Source organism: Gossypium hirsutum, chromosome D11 (assembly GCF_007990345.1).
Source record: "Gossypium hirsutum isolate 1008001.06 chromosome D11, Gossypium_hirsutum_v2.1, whole genome shotgun sequence".
Taxonomy (NCBI): Eukaryota; Viridiplantae; Streptophyta; class Magnoliopsida; order Malvales; family Malvaceae; genus Gossypium; species Gossypium hirsutum.
Window position 1 is genome coordinate 66,892,976 of NC_053447.1, and position 15,929 is coordinate 66,908,904.

General features: G+C 35.9%; 1 protein-coding gene across 1 annotated transcript; it reads right to left on the reverse strand.

The window, feature by feature from the left end:
* Positions 1 to 1,671: 1,671 nt before the first annotated feature.
* LOC107930875 (thaumatin-like protein) lies at positions 1,672 to 2,641 on the reverse strand. The gene has a single exon (XM_041104937.1). The coding sequence runs from the start codon at positions 2,576 to 2,578 to the stop codon at positions 1,904 to 1,906; it is 675 nt and encodes a 224-aa protein (XP_040960871.1). The 5' UTR covers positions 2,579 to 2,641; the 3' UTR covers positions 1,672 to 1,903.
* Positions 2,642 to 15,929: the final 13,288 nt, after the last annotated feature.

The following is a 15,929-nucleotide window of genomic DNA, read 5'->3' on the forward strand; positions in this document are numbered from 1 at the left end:
TAATATCCAATGAATTTACGAGTTCTAACTAGTATCAAGAAAAACAAGCTTTAAAAAAAAAGTAATGGATAAAAATTATGTGAAGTGTAGCTCTCTTTTCCACTAAATCGTCCATTTTAAGGGGGGGGGTGGGAATTCATGTTCTTCAGCACCTTACCTTTGTAATCAAATTTAAACCCATTAATGATGAATATCCATTTCATGGTAATTCATTTTTTAGGAAATGGAATCTGATTCAAATGAAGACTAAATATAGGAACCAAGGTGAAGGGTTTGATGGGAGGGAATACCAGGACAAATGGTGTCCTCTAGCTCTTTGGAGTGAAAGATTAAGGGTGATTCAAAGGGACCCTTTATTTCTCTTATAGAGTTCAAGTTTTAGATCCACTTTATTTCTCTTTAATGGGTTTTCTTATTTTTGAATACAATGATTTTTTGTGCATTTTTCCATCTCCATCCAATAATCATCTGAAGAGCCACAATTCAGCTTCACCAGACTCCAAAATACCCAAATTCACAAGGAGGAGAGGGCCATACGGTCCCCAACCTAGGTCCCACCCCTTTCGAACACGGCACACACAATCTAGGATTCAACCACCATTGGGATTCAATCACAATCCACCCTTCTTTGGATGATTTTACAAAGAGAACGAAGCTTAGCAAGAAACAAAATTTCATCAATCGATAACCTCTTCTTATTGAACACGAGCTCGTTGCGAGCCAACCAAATGGACCAAAGAAAAGAAGCGGCGCAGATGAACCACCATTGCTTTAACAAACCTGCAAAATTCATGTTAAATAGCTTAATTACATTTTAATTAATGGGTATACTACAGAAATTGTCACTAAACTATGGTTCAAATTATGTTTCGGACACTCAACAAAAGTGATTATTTATTATTATTTTTTGTCAGCAATAATTTTTATTTTATATATTTTTAAATTTATTATTTTTATATATTTTTGTTGTTTAGATTTAGGATCAAATTGAGAACACTTGTAAATTTTGAGGGCTAATTTTTTAAAATCATGACTAAATTGATATAATATGTAAAAGTTGTGGGCTAAATGATTGAACTATACAATGTGGGTGCTTAAATTGCAAACTTTTTATTTTGGGTGCCTAAAATAAAAAATTTTGATAGTTGGGCTTGACATTTTTTTGTAATTGGAATGTTTTTTTTTTAATTTGGACTTTATTATTATTATTGTTTAATTTTTTATTTTATTTGTTTGTAATCTGAGCCCGGGCTAAATTGGGCCTCTACAATTGCAAAAAAAAAAAAAAGGACCCAAGTAGACCCTGAATGGATGATAGATTATAAATGTGTGACTTGTTTACTTCAATTTAAATAAAAGCTTGAATTCTAATAGATAAGCAACTAAAAGTTGATGTGTTGGGTGTATACTTCTACATTATATAGCATCTTCCATAATAGTGGAATTTATAATCAAATAAATGGTAAATAATATCTTCTCATTGACGTTACATGATAGATAGAAAGTAATGTGGTCACGAGTCATTTGTATTAGTGATAAATGACTTAATTATCATTTGTTAGTAATTATCTTTTCATGAAGGAAGATTAATAGTTATCACTAGATAAAATAAGATCGAAGAGCTAAGTCATGATATTTTAATGGTTGTAATTAATAGATGAAAAGTCGAAATTTAATTACAAATTATTTTAACTCATATTATAAATGTTCAGTCAATTCCCCTGTAGCTCGAGACAACCAGAAACGACAAATTACATAAACTTTTACCCATTAATTCCATAAACTCCATATTTGAAGTTTTAATACAATTTCACTTACTGCACGGCATACACGTGCTTGTGAAAAAAACTTATTTCTCCATTATTTAATATGTAACTTCATAAGGCAGCAAGCAGCCATTCAGTCAAGGGCAGAACACAACCCTGTAATTGGTCCCACCAGGGCAAGTAAATGTGCTTGTTTGATCATCTTTAGGGTAACTGTAAGCATCGGGGCATCTTGCCTTGAAGAACCTGGACAAATCCGTTGGGCCACAATTCCCTGAATTGCAACAATATTGATCTGTTTTGTAGACAGTGCAAGGGTTATTGCATCCACCTGGGGCTTTCAACTGATTAGGGCACTGACCTATGATATCAGCTGTGCATCGAATACCCCTGCTGCAACTGCCAGATGTTGGACTAAATTCCATGGGAACATTAAATCCATCAACCAGAGAGATATCAAAGAAATCCAAGTTGTTGAACTGGTTTAATGCGAATTCAGCCAAGGTGTTTGGGGGCGCACCATAGGCTTTGCACTGAAGTAGGCCCCCACAGTCACCGGTTTGGCATCTGCCTCGTCCAGCTCCGTCGAATTGGCAATTGGTTCGACCCCAGATACGGGCTCCTGTAGTGCCAGGATTCACGTTTAGATTCCAAACTGTGCCTCTGCTCAGCTCTCTGCCACCACCAGGAACGGCTGCTGCCCAGACCTTGTAAGGACAGTTGTTTCGAATGTCAAAATTGGCAGCACTGGCCACCGTGAAGCAGAGAGCAATAAAAGAGATTGAAAATAGAGAGAGGCTTTTGAAGTTCATCTTTTAAATTAGCTTTCTATTTGTATGGAGTGTGTTAGGAAAAGGTGGATTTATATAGAGTTGTGAATGCGATTCAGGACCAATAGCTAATGTAATCATATAAATGTCTACAAATTAATAATCTACAAAATAATTTTCCAACAAGGAAAAGAAAGATTTTTCAATTGAGATGGGATGGTATGGGATCCACACTTGACAACTTTGGAACAGTGACTTTGTTATCTCTAGATTCACAGGTGATGCTTCAATTAATAGAAGTAGAAGTAAATCAATTAGTTCTTAAGAGATTACAAAGATCATAACTTATATGAGATTTTACTGCTAGAAAGTTCCATCAATCAATAGTTATGTTGAGTGAATTTATAGACAAAATAGCCCAGAAATTGTAAATAGCAGAGCAAACGTAAGGTTGCAATAAACTGAAGCCTTTAATTTTCTTTTTCGTGAATGAAATGAAAAGCTCTACATAAAATTAGAAAGCCTCAAAAGAAGTTTCAAATAATTGTAAGCCTTTTCCTCTACCAAATGCAAATTTGGCAATACAATCAGCTTCAATATTTTCCTCTCCAAGGATATAATCAAGAGACTAACTTTCCACTTTTTGCAAGAGTTTAACTATGCGTCTGATTATTGCTGAATTTGAGCACTTGGACAAGGAATCGTTGATAGCCTCAATAACTTTTATGTTGTCTGTTTGCACTAAAATTTTATGATAATGCCTTTCTTGCACCAACAACACACCATCAAGAATGCCCCACAATTCGGTTTTAATTGTTGAACAAGGCCCCAAACGACGATTATAACCAATTATCCATTTTCCATTGTTCTCTCTCACTACTCCACCGGCGGCAGGGCATCCCGTGTTAATTTTAACAGTTTCATCTATCCTTAATTGGATCCATCTTTCTGCTTCCACTGAATTCACCCTTGATAATTGCCTCACAGGACCTCCATTACAAACAACAAGATATTATTTAGTTCAACTATACACATTTTTTTACTATTTCCTCTGCACTCCATGTCACACCTTGAAAGATACATATATTATTATTCTTCCAAATACACCAAGTAACAATGCCAAAAATGCACGACCAATCTACATCCCTCATAACTAAATTATGACCAATCTACACCTTGAGTGATCTGGTACCTAACATCTTTCGCTGTCCCACAATCTCTAATGGTATGAATTACATCCTCCAATTCATGACCACAGATTGAACATCTCGCATCACTACCAATTCCACACCTCAATCGCTCCTCCTAAGTAAGCAATTGTTGTTTGAGAGCCAATCAAAGAAAACCCGAACCCTTTGAGGCCCTGAACCTTCCATGGCAGATTCCAAGCCTCCACCCTAAGATTCCACAATCTCTCCTTGATCATACGAGATGCACTTTTAATAGAAAAACTCGCCAAGGGATGCGGTGGTGGAATACTAGTAATATGCCCAGTAATTTTTTCCGATAACCAAACCCGAAAAAACTCTAAATTCCACCTACCTTCTTTTGTAACCATTAATTTTATTTTTAAGTAACCTTTAATTTATTTTTTATGGTAATGTTTCATTAAAAATCAAATAGTTAAATAAATAAATAATTGAATATCAGACTAATATAGGGCAAAATCCCACTCAATACCCAACATCAATGTCAAAGACGTGTCAGTAAAGGCTGAATAGTCTAAGTCAAGGTCTTTGCAATTTGCTAAGGCACTAATTGAAGCTCTCCCTTTCTATCTCTGTTTTTCTCTCATTTTCCCTATCAAGTGGTGGATTAAAACTATATACATAGAATAACTGGTAATTAACAACATTTATTATTTCCACAAAAAGCATTTACTGTTTCTAAATTTGGATAATAGTTATGTATTTTCCTATTTTTCTCTACTTAAATCACGTGGAAATTAACAAATTTTAAAATTCCACAAGTTTATAAAGACTGTTAAGAAATGGCTTAAAATTGGTAGTGGATTGTTGTTGTTGGTAGTGGGTTGTTGGTGGTAGTGGATTAGTGGATGGTTGTTGGTGTCCATTTTCAACCACAAATCTTTGCCAAAGTTTTGGACAATTATGTCCTTGAACTCTCTTATAAATAGAGAGGTTCATTAGCCATATTGATCATCCCAAACCAAGAGAGAGCAAAGCTTGTTCTTTGAAAGCTAGGATTTTAGCTTTCGGGTTTTCTATAGGGGTTGAGAGTTGTGAGGTTCTCGGGTTGTGTCTTGAGTGTAAAACACTTGTAATCTTCATCTTGTTATAGTGAAATTTCTTTTCGCCTCTGCCCGTGGACGTAGGCATTAAAGCCGAACCACGTAAATCCTTGTGCTCACTTTATTTTTCGTTCCGGTCAATTTACTTGTAGTCATATCGGAGTTCTCGAATCGATCCTTTCCGCAACAAATTGGTATCAGAGCGTAGTTGAAGGAGTGATAATATTTTCTGAATTGCCCTGTGACTGCAGCTTTGTCTGATCTTTCACATCAGGAAGAAAATATTATCATTCATTCAAAGGTTCCAAATTATGGCTACAAGTGTTTCATCGACTAAGTATGATGTCGAGAAATTTACCGGGAAAAATAGTTTCAGTTTATGGCGCATCAAGATGCGGGCAGTGCTGGTTCAACAAGGATTGCTAAAAGCATTGTCTGGTAAAGATAAATTACCAAGCACGCTTTCGGAAGAGCAAAAGGATGACATGCTAGAAAGAGCACATAGTGCTATTCTGCTATGTCTAGGAGATGAAGTGCTACGAGAAGTAGCGGATGAGAAAACCGCGTCCGGTTTGTGGCTCCGGTTAGAGAGCAAGTACATGACGAAGTCATTGACGAACCGGCTCTACCTCAAGCAAAGACTCTATGCCCTGAAGATGGAGGAAGGTACACCTGTTTCCCAGCACCTGGATAAATTCAATTCCATTATCATGGATTTGAATAATATCGATAACAAAATCGATGATGAGGACCAAGCAATAATTGTTTTGTGTTCTTTGCCTCCCTCGTATGAGAATTTTGTTGATACAATGATGTACGGTCGTGATGACCTGACTCTAGAGGAGGTGAAAAATGCCTTAAGTTCCAGTGAGTTGAGGAAGAAAATCACTGGTAAGGTGGTCGAAAACAATGAAGGCGAAGGCTTGGTTGCTCGAGGAAGATCCAAGGCAAAGGGTGGAAGTTCAAGTAAAAGCCATCCTAGATCGCAGTCCAAGAAGAGAATACAGTGCTACTACTGTAAGAAGTACGGGCACATGAAGGTAGATTGTCCGAAAAGGAAGGAGAAATCAGAATCACAGGAGCAACAAAATGATCGTGCGAATGTAGCTGATGCAGATTCTTCAAGTGATGCCGAGATCGTTCTTGCAGTATCCGACTCTTACGCTGGTGGGAGATGGATTCTTGATACGGGAGCTACATTTCATATAAGTACTTCGAAAGATGCATTCTCAACATACGAGAAGCATTCTGGTTCAGTACTAATGGGAAATGACCACGCATGTCAAGTCATGGGGATTGGCACAGTTCGTATAAAGATGTTTGACGGTATTGTTAGAACTCTAACTGATGTTCGGCACATTCCAGAAATGAAGAAAAATTTGATCTCTTTGAGTACGTTGGACAAGAAAGGCTTTCGGTACTCTGCTGAAGGTGGAGTTCTCAAGGTATTCTCGGGTGCTTTGACTGTGATACGTGGTAATTTGGAGCGGGGCCTTTACTTCCTCGATGGTTCCTCGGTTACAGGTGTTGCGGGAGTGTCATCATCAGATGATCTAGATTCTGACACCACGAAGTTATGGCATATGCGGCTCGGGCATATGAGCGAGAGAGGCTTATCGGTGCTAAGCAAACGAGGATTATTGTCTGGGCAGTGTACAGGAAAGTTGAATTTCTGTGAGCACTGCGTCTTCGGTAAGCAGACTCGGGTAAAGTTCAGCACTGGGATTCACAAGACAAAAGGCACAGTGGATTACTTCCATTCTGACCTTTGGGGGCCTTCTCCGACAATTTCTAAAGGTGGTTACAGATATCTGCTTACCTTTATCGATGATTACTCGAGAAAGGTTTGGGTGTATTTTCTGAAGAGCAAGTATGAGGTTCTCATCAACTTCAAGCAATTTAAAGCTTTGATCGAAAATCAAACAGGAAAGAAGATCAAGCGATTCCGGACGGATAATGGCTTGGAGTTTTGCTCAGGTGAATTCAATGAGTTCTGCAAAAATGAAGGAATAGTGAGACACCGCACTGTTCGTCGAACACCACAACAAAATGGAGTTGCAGAACGCATGAATAGAACTCTCTTGGAGCGAGCTCGTTGCATGCGATCAAATGCTGGGCTCGGTGAAGAATTTTGGGCTGAAGCTGTTAATACTGCTTGTTATTTGGTTAACAGATCTCCGTCAACAGCTATTGAGCTGAAGACTCCTGAGGAAGTATGGTCTGGTTCTCCTGCTGATTACTCTGGTTTAAGAGTGTTTGGCTGCCCTGCGTATGCTCATGTAAATGAGGGAAAACTCAAACCGAGGGCGAAAAAATGCATATTTCTTGGATACGGCCAAGGGGTGAAAGGATACAGGTTGTGGTGTCCTGATCCGGTTTCGTCCAAGTTCATCATCAGCAGAGATGTGACTTTTGATGAGTCATCCATGCTTCGATCCACCACAAATTCCCGGGAAAAGGAGGAGTCAGATAGAATGGGAGATCACGGTGTTGAGAAGCAGGTGGAGTGTCAGGTGGACGCTCCAATTCCTACGGAAGGTACTTCAGTCCAGGATGATCAAGTTGAGGTGCAAGATTCCGATGAAGATGAGTCACCTCAAGAAAAACCATATAGCATTGCCACTGGAAGAACGAAGAGACAAATCAAACCAAATCCGCGTTACGCTAATCTGGTGTCTTTCGCGCTCAGTGTGGCGGAGTCCATTGGTATAGAACCTTCCAGTTATAATGAGGCTGTCACGTGTGATGAGTCGGCACAGTGGGCAATTGCTATGAGTGAGGAGATAGAATCTCTTCACAAGAACCATACTTGGGAGTTGGTTAAGCCGCCAAGTAACCAGAAGATAGTTGGTTGCAAATGGGTCTTCAAGAAAAAGGAAGGCATCCTAGGGGTTGAAGCAACTAGATTCAAGGCACGATTGGTTGCTAAAGGCTTCACTCAGAAAGAGGGGATTGACTACAATGAAGTTTTCTCCCCAGTCGTAAAGCATTCTTCCATTCGTGTATTACTTGCCATGGTGGCCAAGTCTGATCTAGAACTTGAGCAGCTTGACGTAAAAACGGCGTTCTTGCATGGTGAGCTCGAGGAAACAATCTACATGCGTCAACCAGAGGGTTTTACAGTTCCTGGTAAAGAAGACCATGTCTGTCTATTAAAGAAGTCTTTATATGGATTGAAACAATCCCCAAGGCAGTGGTACAAGCGGTTTGATAGCTTCATGATTCAGCATGGTTACACAAGATGTGACTATGATGCTTGTGTCTATCATCGGAAGCTCTCAGATGGTTCGCACATTTATTTGTTGCTGTATGTTGATGACATGTTAATTGCTTCCAAAAACATGTCGGAAATCAACAAGTTAAAGTCGCAGTTGAGTGGTGAGTTCGAGATGAAGGATCTGGGTGCTGCCAAGAAAATTTTGGGCATGGATATTCACAGAGATCGCAAGGCGGGCAAGCTTCGTGTGTCGCAGAAGAACTACATTGAAAAGGTTCTTCAACGCTTCGGCATGGATAAAGCGAAAACTGTGAGTACTCCGTTGGCACCACATTTCAAACTCTCTGCAGAGTTGTCACCACAATCTGATGAAGAAAAGCAGCAAATGTCTCACATTCCATACTCGAGTGCAGTTGGAAGCGTGATGTATGCAATGGTTTGCACTCGTCCAGACATTTCACATGCAGTTAGTGTGGTCAGCAGATACATGAGTTGTCCTGGCAAGGAACACTGGCAGGCCGTGAAATGGATTCTCAGGTACTTGAGAGGTTCTGCAGATTTATGCTTGGTATATGATCAGAGTGACTGCACTAGCAGTGTCACGGGCTATGTGGACTCTGATTATGCTGGAGATCTGGACAAAAGAAGATCTCTGACGGGTTATGTTTTCACTTATTCTGGAGGAGCCATTAGTTGGAAAGCTGTGTTACAGTCTACCGTAGCCTTATCTACGACTGAGGCGGAATATATGGCGTTAGCAGAAGCAGTGAAAGAAGCATTGTGGATGAAAGGTCTAGTAAGCAGTTTGGGTTTACAACAGGATTTCACTGTTGTATTTTGCGATAGCCAGAGTGCCATACATCTGACTAAAAATCAGATGTTTCATGAACGGACCAAACACATTGATGTCAGATATCATTTTGTTCGGGAACATGTTACGCAAGGTGACATTGTTATCAGCAAGGTTGCTACCGAGAAGAATCCTGCAGATATGTTAACTAAGGTGATCCCTGCATATAAGTTCAAGCATTGCTTGGACTTGATAGGTATTCAGGATTGATTAGCGCCAGAGAGGCGTTTGGAAGAGGTGATCCAGTTCGAGGAATTCACTATGATGTTCAGCTTGGTAAATTTCAAGCCAAGGTGGAGATTTGTTAAGAAATGGCTTAAAATTGGTAGTGGATTGTTGTTGTTGGTAGTGGGTTGTTGGTGGTAGTGGATTAGTGGATGGTTGTTGGTGTCCATTTTCAACCACAAATCTTTGCCAAAGTTTTGGACAATTATGTCCTTGAACTCTCTTATAAATAGAGAGGTTCATTAGCCATATTGATCATCCCAAACCAAGAGAGAGCAAAGCTTGTTCTTTGAAAGCTAGGATTTTAGCTTTCGGGTTTTCTATAGGGGTTGAGAGTTGTGAGGTTCTCGGGTTGTGTCTTGAGTGTAAAACACTTGTAATCTTCATCTTGTTATAGTGAAATTTCTTTTCGCCTCTGCCCGTGGACGTAGGCATTAAAGCCGAACCACGTAAATCCTTGTGTTCACTTTATTTTTCGTTCCGGTCAATTTACTTGTAGTCATATCGGAGTTCTCGAATCGATCCTTTCCGCAACAAAGACAAATAGACATAAAGTTGTGCTTTTATTGTCTTCTCCTTTTATGATAAAAGATATATTTCAGGTTGAAATATGCTATTAATATCTTTAGTTTTATCAATTTTAAACGTTAAAATTTTAATTTTTTTTAAATTTAAAAATCCTAATTCAATTAATTTTTATCAAAATTTATCAATTTATTGTTTTCGTTAATTGTATGTTACATTATATGAAAATAACCTAATCAATATGTTAAGTTAAGTTGATAAATTATGGAGAATTGAACGAAAATTTCTTCGCCCCCACAGACGACTTTCCGTTAATGTAGAAACAAGAAAACCGACCTATGCGACCCTTCACTCTTAATCACCATGAACGTTCAACCCCACACGAAAGAGGACTGGGAACATAGTAATTCACACTTAATTTTGCTTCATTCTCTCTCCTTTTTTTTCTTATTCACGAAAGTCATACTACTAATAATAAAAACTGACTTACAAAAGCTTCAAAGTAGTCTTCTAATGAAGCCAGTCATTTTCTGTTTTCTCTTTATAATACTATTTTTTTAAATAAACAATTATAAAAATTGACTTACAAATTCTGCAAAGTAGATTGTTGTGATAAAGTTAACAATTAACTCTTAATTTTTATTTGGTGAAAGGAAAAAAACAAAGATAAACAACTTGTAATGACCCAAATTACTGAGAAGGATGAGTCCAAGGAAGAAGAGCAACATCTCAACTCATCTTTTGTTGAGATCCATTGGCAACAGTTAGAAAATGACAGAAAAATTTGCCTAATCCTATTTACTACTGTTTTTGTACTCCTAATTTGAAGGATCAAGGAGGAAGAAAACGAGACCTATGGCTGCCACGTCTACTCAATTATTAAGTTAATCAACTGAAGGAATTTATCGAACACTTTAGAGTACCTTCACTCTTTTCTTCACTCATATCCACTTATTTCCTCAACAACCTGACTCTGATACCAGAATGTTAAGTATAAAATCAAGTGGGAGCTGAAAATAAGTGTCACATTTATTGAAGATAGAAAGCTGGCTTTTATAGCCTTACAAATGACAATATAGAATCACAGCTAACACCTATATCACCTATAAACAATGATCACCACTAAACAACTTTAAAAACACTAAATAATTCAAACAAATCCATCTCAGAAAACACGTACAAAATATGGGTATAAAGGCTGCCCCATAGTAAATGGCTAAGTTAATTATGTTTTAGACCTCCTCATATTATTTTCAATTTTCAATTTTTTTCATATTAAAATTTTAAATATAGACAACTTCACATTTTTTTTAATATTTATATGGTGTTATGGGATAAATTATTTTATGAACTTTTCTTATCACATCATTCATGATCCTTACCAATTAAAAATAAATATATCATCTTTTTTTCCGCATTATATGTACAGTTGGTAAGAAGAGATCGTGGATGATATGAAAAAAAAGATTAAGTATTTATTTTTAATTTGTAGGGACCATGGATGATGTGTTACGGAGAGCTTATAAAATAATTTTTCGTGTTATGGTAATTATTTGATACACCACCAATGGAATTTCTTGGAATCCACAAGTGGATTGAGAGTTTCACAAATACCACATTTTTCATATAATTACTTTTTTGATTTTTTTATTACACCCTATAATTCTCATGTCAAACTCAAATTAGTGAAATGAAATAAACGGAAACAGATTCTACAAAATTAGTGAAAGTTAAAGAAATTGGCACAATATCCTTTAAGCATGTAATAATTCAGACTATGAGGCAATGAGTTGGAAGTAACTGAATACAGATAAAGAAGTTGTTTTTCGTTTTATTTTTAAATGAAAGTTGGAGAATACTTTTAATGGAAAATAAGTATACCTGTTCATGGGTCAGGTCATTTGGCACGACCAGAAGATCTGCTTGAAAAGTGGCAGGATTTGACAAAAATATGAGCCTGAAAAATGGCTTTGTTTGCAAAAAAAAAAAAAACTGTTGTTTTCTTGCTATTTTTGCACTGTTTTACTGTTGTTTTCGTACTTTTTTTTGCTACCATTTTACAATTATGTTGTTACTATTTTGTTGTTATTATTTGAATATTGTTTAACTCTTATTTTATTGTTAATTTTGTTACTATTTTAGAGGCATTTGTGTGTTGAGTTGCACTTATTTTAGTGTTATTCAAGTATAAAGATTTTTAAAATTTTATTTTCAATTTGTTGGGAAATATTTATTTTTAATGTGTTATATTTTTTTAAAAATAATATAAAAATTTTAATACAAGTGCGCTGGACCCGAGTTTTAGCATATTTATCCAGGTCGGGATTGGACAAAATTTTAAGCTAATTTTTCGAGCCAAACTTGGGCTTGAAATTTTATCAAAGCACACCCCAAACCTGATCCGTTCTATGAATAGATTTAGAAATGAGTAACAAAAATCATGGGGGGGGGGATGGGGACCGTTGCTTTTGAATTTTGATGCTCTTCTTTTCTCTTGCTTTTGGTCAGTATCCCAAATTTCCGTGTAAAGTAACATTGACCTTGGCCTCCATAGCAATACAGCTAACACCATTACTGTTTTTGGGATTGAATCACAAATATTTATAGTATTCGCCATATATAGATTTGTAAATTCTTGCTCTAATTCACTTGAATCATAACTCGACCCAAATTGAAACGTTGATTGTAGTTATATTGTTATTTAACTTAATGTTTATATCATTATTATTATTTAAGCTAGTCAAGGTTGATGTCACGAGTTAATCGGACACTAATTCGATGAAGAAGATTATGAAAATATCTTTCCGTAATTAAAATAAGTTAATATTATTTGAGAGTACTTTAGTCTTTTTATTTAAAAAACCAATAAAAATGTAGGCATAAGATAAATTCTACATATTCTCTTACCAAAAGTCGGATTGCATTTTATCCATATTACTTTTTAAATTGGTAAATTAGTCTTTGTATGTTAGATTAAAGAGCAAAGTGATTCTTTCGGTTAAAAAATTCATCTATTTCAGCTATAAAAATTGATGTAGCTAACAAATTAATTAGACAATTACTTGTGACATGCTAACGTACAATGACCAATTTTTAAAAATATAATATGGATGCACCTTTTAATAGAAGGACTAGTTTTGATCTAAAGTACAACAACTAATTTGCTATCATTTTTAATAGAGGGGACAAAATACAATTTGACTCAGAGTATAAGGGTCTCAATGATACTTTTACCGTAACATTTTCTTTCATTATATACATTTAGTAAGCAAAAAGAAAAAAATGTTTTTCTTAATTTTATTTATCGCTTTCAGTTCCAAGGTGTCACTAATCGCTCCCATATAGCTAGCTTCAAATTAAGTTTTATTTATTGTTAAGTCTATATTATCAGAGATGTTAATGGGTTGGATTGGTTGGACTTATATATATATATATATATATATGATGTTAGTACATTTTATATTTACTTAAGCTCAGTCAAACATGAAATATAGGCTTAAAAATTTGTCTAAGACTGTCCATATTTGTAAATCACTGACTTAAGCCTTGTTTTAAGAGATTTGTAGAATTTGGCAAATTCGTTCATCATGTTCTTGAAGAAAAATGTTCTATGTTTGAAAATTTTTTGTTGTTGTTCATCCATGAATCTTTTCGGAGATGATGAGTTGTTTAAAAAAAAAAACGAGTGAAGAAAATAGTATTATAGTTGAGAAATTTTATTCAAATATGTATGATGAGTTGCAGTTGGTTGGATGGACCTACACTGGTGTTTTTCATGCATTGGCTTGCTTTTTACACTTTCTTCTATTTATTCAATCATTCTCAGTCTCGTGCCTATAAATTTTGTATTTAATAAGGCAGCTTAAAAAATATTTTTGCAATGATCAAATATATAATATTATATTTTTCCACAAAAATATATAAATAATATTATATGTTGTACTTTTTTCATAATTATATAATAATCTTTTAATTGTCGAAACCATTTTTGAAAAGGCGTCGACTTTTGTTTGAAAACGAAAATTAAACGAGAGTCGCCACCGATCATTTTTATGAGGTGTGATCGGGTCACCTCGTGGCGATTTAATTTTGTATTTAAAAAATAGTTTGCATTGATAATATATATATATATAAAATATTATATTTTTCCACAAAAAATATATAAATAACATTATATGTTTCAGTTTTTGCATAATTATATAATAATCTTTTAATTGCATGTGTTTTAAGGATCAAATTGATAAAATATGTGAGCATTGAGAAATAATGGTGTTATTATACCATTTAGAAAAGGATTGTGTCTTTACTTTTATTAACGGAGAGTGACCAAAATAGAAACGATCTAAAACGTTATGAAAAAACTAAAAAAATTATATAATTGAGTAATAATTATATAATTCCACAATTAACTAGTCTTGACTCATAAGTATAGCTTGGGATACAGCTAAAAAGAGCCATAAAATATACAAAAAATGTTTCAAAGAAAGGCAAAGATAGGAATGAAACAAAAACAAATCAAATTAGTGCTTTTATAAGATGGAAAATTTTACTAATTTTATTTTTAGCATTATAATGTCAACTTTTTATCTGAAAGTTGTGAATTTCGTTCTTGTTTTGAGCAAAATCAGGTTTTCTATTTTTTTTTATTTAAAATGTTGTCGATGTTGTTTGGTATATTTTCTGTTAAGAGATTCCTTGATAAATTTAATGATAGTAGTCCAACAAGACTTCCAATTTTTTTGGGATCTCTCTTGTGAGAGTAGTAGCTGAAATGTTTATGTTGGTAACCAGTCTTGATGTGATACTGTATTCATCCTCTCATCCTTTCTGCACCAATAATGCACTCAAAAGTAAGAGGCAATCAGATGAAATAGCAGTGCCACCACGCAGCATCATGCTTAATTTTTGTGGCCATTGCACTTGGATTAGTGAAACATTTCGAAATAGCTCTTGAAATCTTGTTATGGGAAAGGTCTAAGTTTTGAAGATTTTGAAGAGCACAAATTTTATGAGGCCATCAAGTTTATTTAATCGTAGGCTTCAAACCACAAGTCTAGTGTCTTGAGAGCTTGTCACCACTGAAATGATTTTCATTGAAATCAAGAATGACTAAACTTGAAAATATTGCAATGTGGATGGTAATTTTCCAAACATGCTATTGTTTTGAAGTTTTAGCCTTAGAAGATTTGCATATCCCAGTATTGGAAATTGGCCAACCATGCTGCTGTTACATTTTGTGGTTGAAGTGCATGCAGCTTGATGACATGCTGCAGCACATATGCTTGCTGTAACAGCAAGGTTTCTCTTTAGTTTCATTCTAATTAATCTTGTTTAAAATGGACAAGTTGATGACAACTTGATGCATTAGGTGTTGAATGACTAGTTTAGGTGGCTTGTTTATGTGTACAAGCAATGTTTTAATAGTCCCAATGCTGATTAGTGGGGTCAGTTGACTATTTGGTGATGTATTTGACTATAAATGTATGTTTTTTCTAGTTGAATGAATGAGCTGAATGAGCTATCAGCCATTAGCTCCCTTGCTGCACATTTGTGAGCAAGTAAAAATGCTTCTTGCACCTTGCTTCATGTTCCGTGCTCTTGTTCTCTCTTTTGTTGCTGCCTCTTGCTCCAACAATTGGTATCATGAGCCTATGTCTTACGGGACCATTGATTTTGCTTCCCCTGCTTGTTGAAAAGAAAGAAGCTGTCAAAGCACAAGCAAGTCATTAAGGACTGCTTGTAGAAAAGATAATATCGGCTCAAACTTATAAGATCCCCAAACTAGCTTGAATAAGCTAAAGGAGGAGTTTAAAGGAAAGGTGTGAGCTTTCCAAATGTGCAAGCTTAGCAAGATGTCAAAGCTGCAAGCTTAGCAAAGTGCGAGCCTGATGAAGACACCTGTTGAAGACAATATGTAAAGATGTGAGTCTGTCAAAGGTGTGAGCTCAGCAACATGTGGAAGCTCAATGCGTGTTGTATAGTTGCAAGCCTCTTGAAGACAGTAAGCAAAGTGTGAGCCTGTCGAATTGCAAGCCAAAATGGCAGAATGAAGGCAAGCAACTATACTCACGAACTGTTTGTGCAAGAAGAAAATGAATTGGTCAGCTTGAATCAAAGCATCTAAGAGCTGCCAAGTTCAAAAAACTTGATGAATGACTGGTATTTGCAGCATGGAGTCCAAGGAGGAGTATTGGAAATTGGCCAACCATGCTGCTGTTACATTTTGTGGTTGAAGTGCATGCAGCTTGATGACATGCTGCAGCACATATGCTTGCTGTAACAGCAAGGTTTCTCTTTAGTTTCATTCTAATTAATCTTGTTTAAA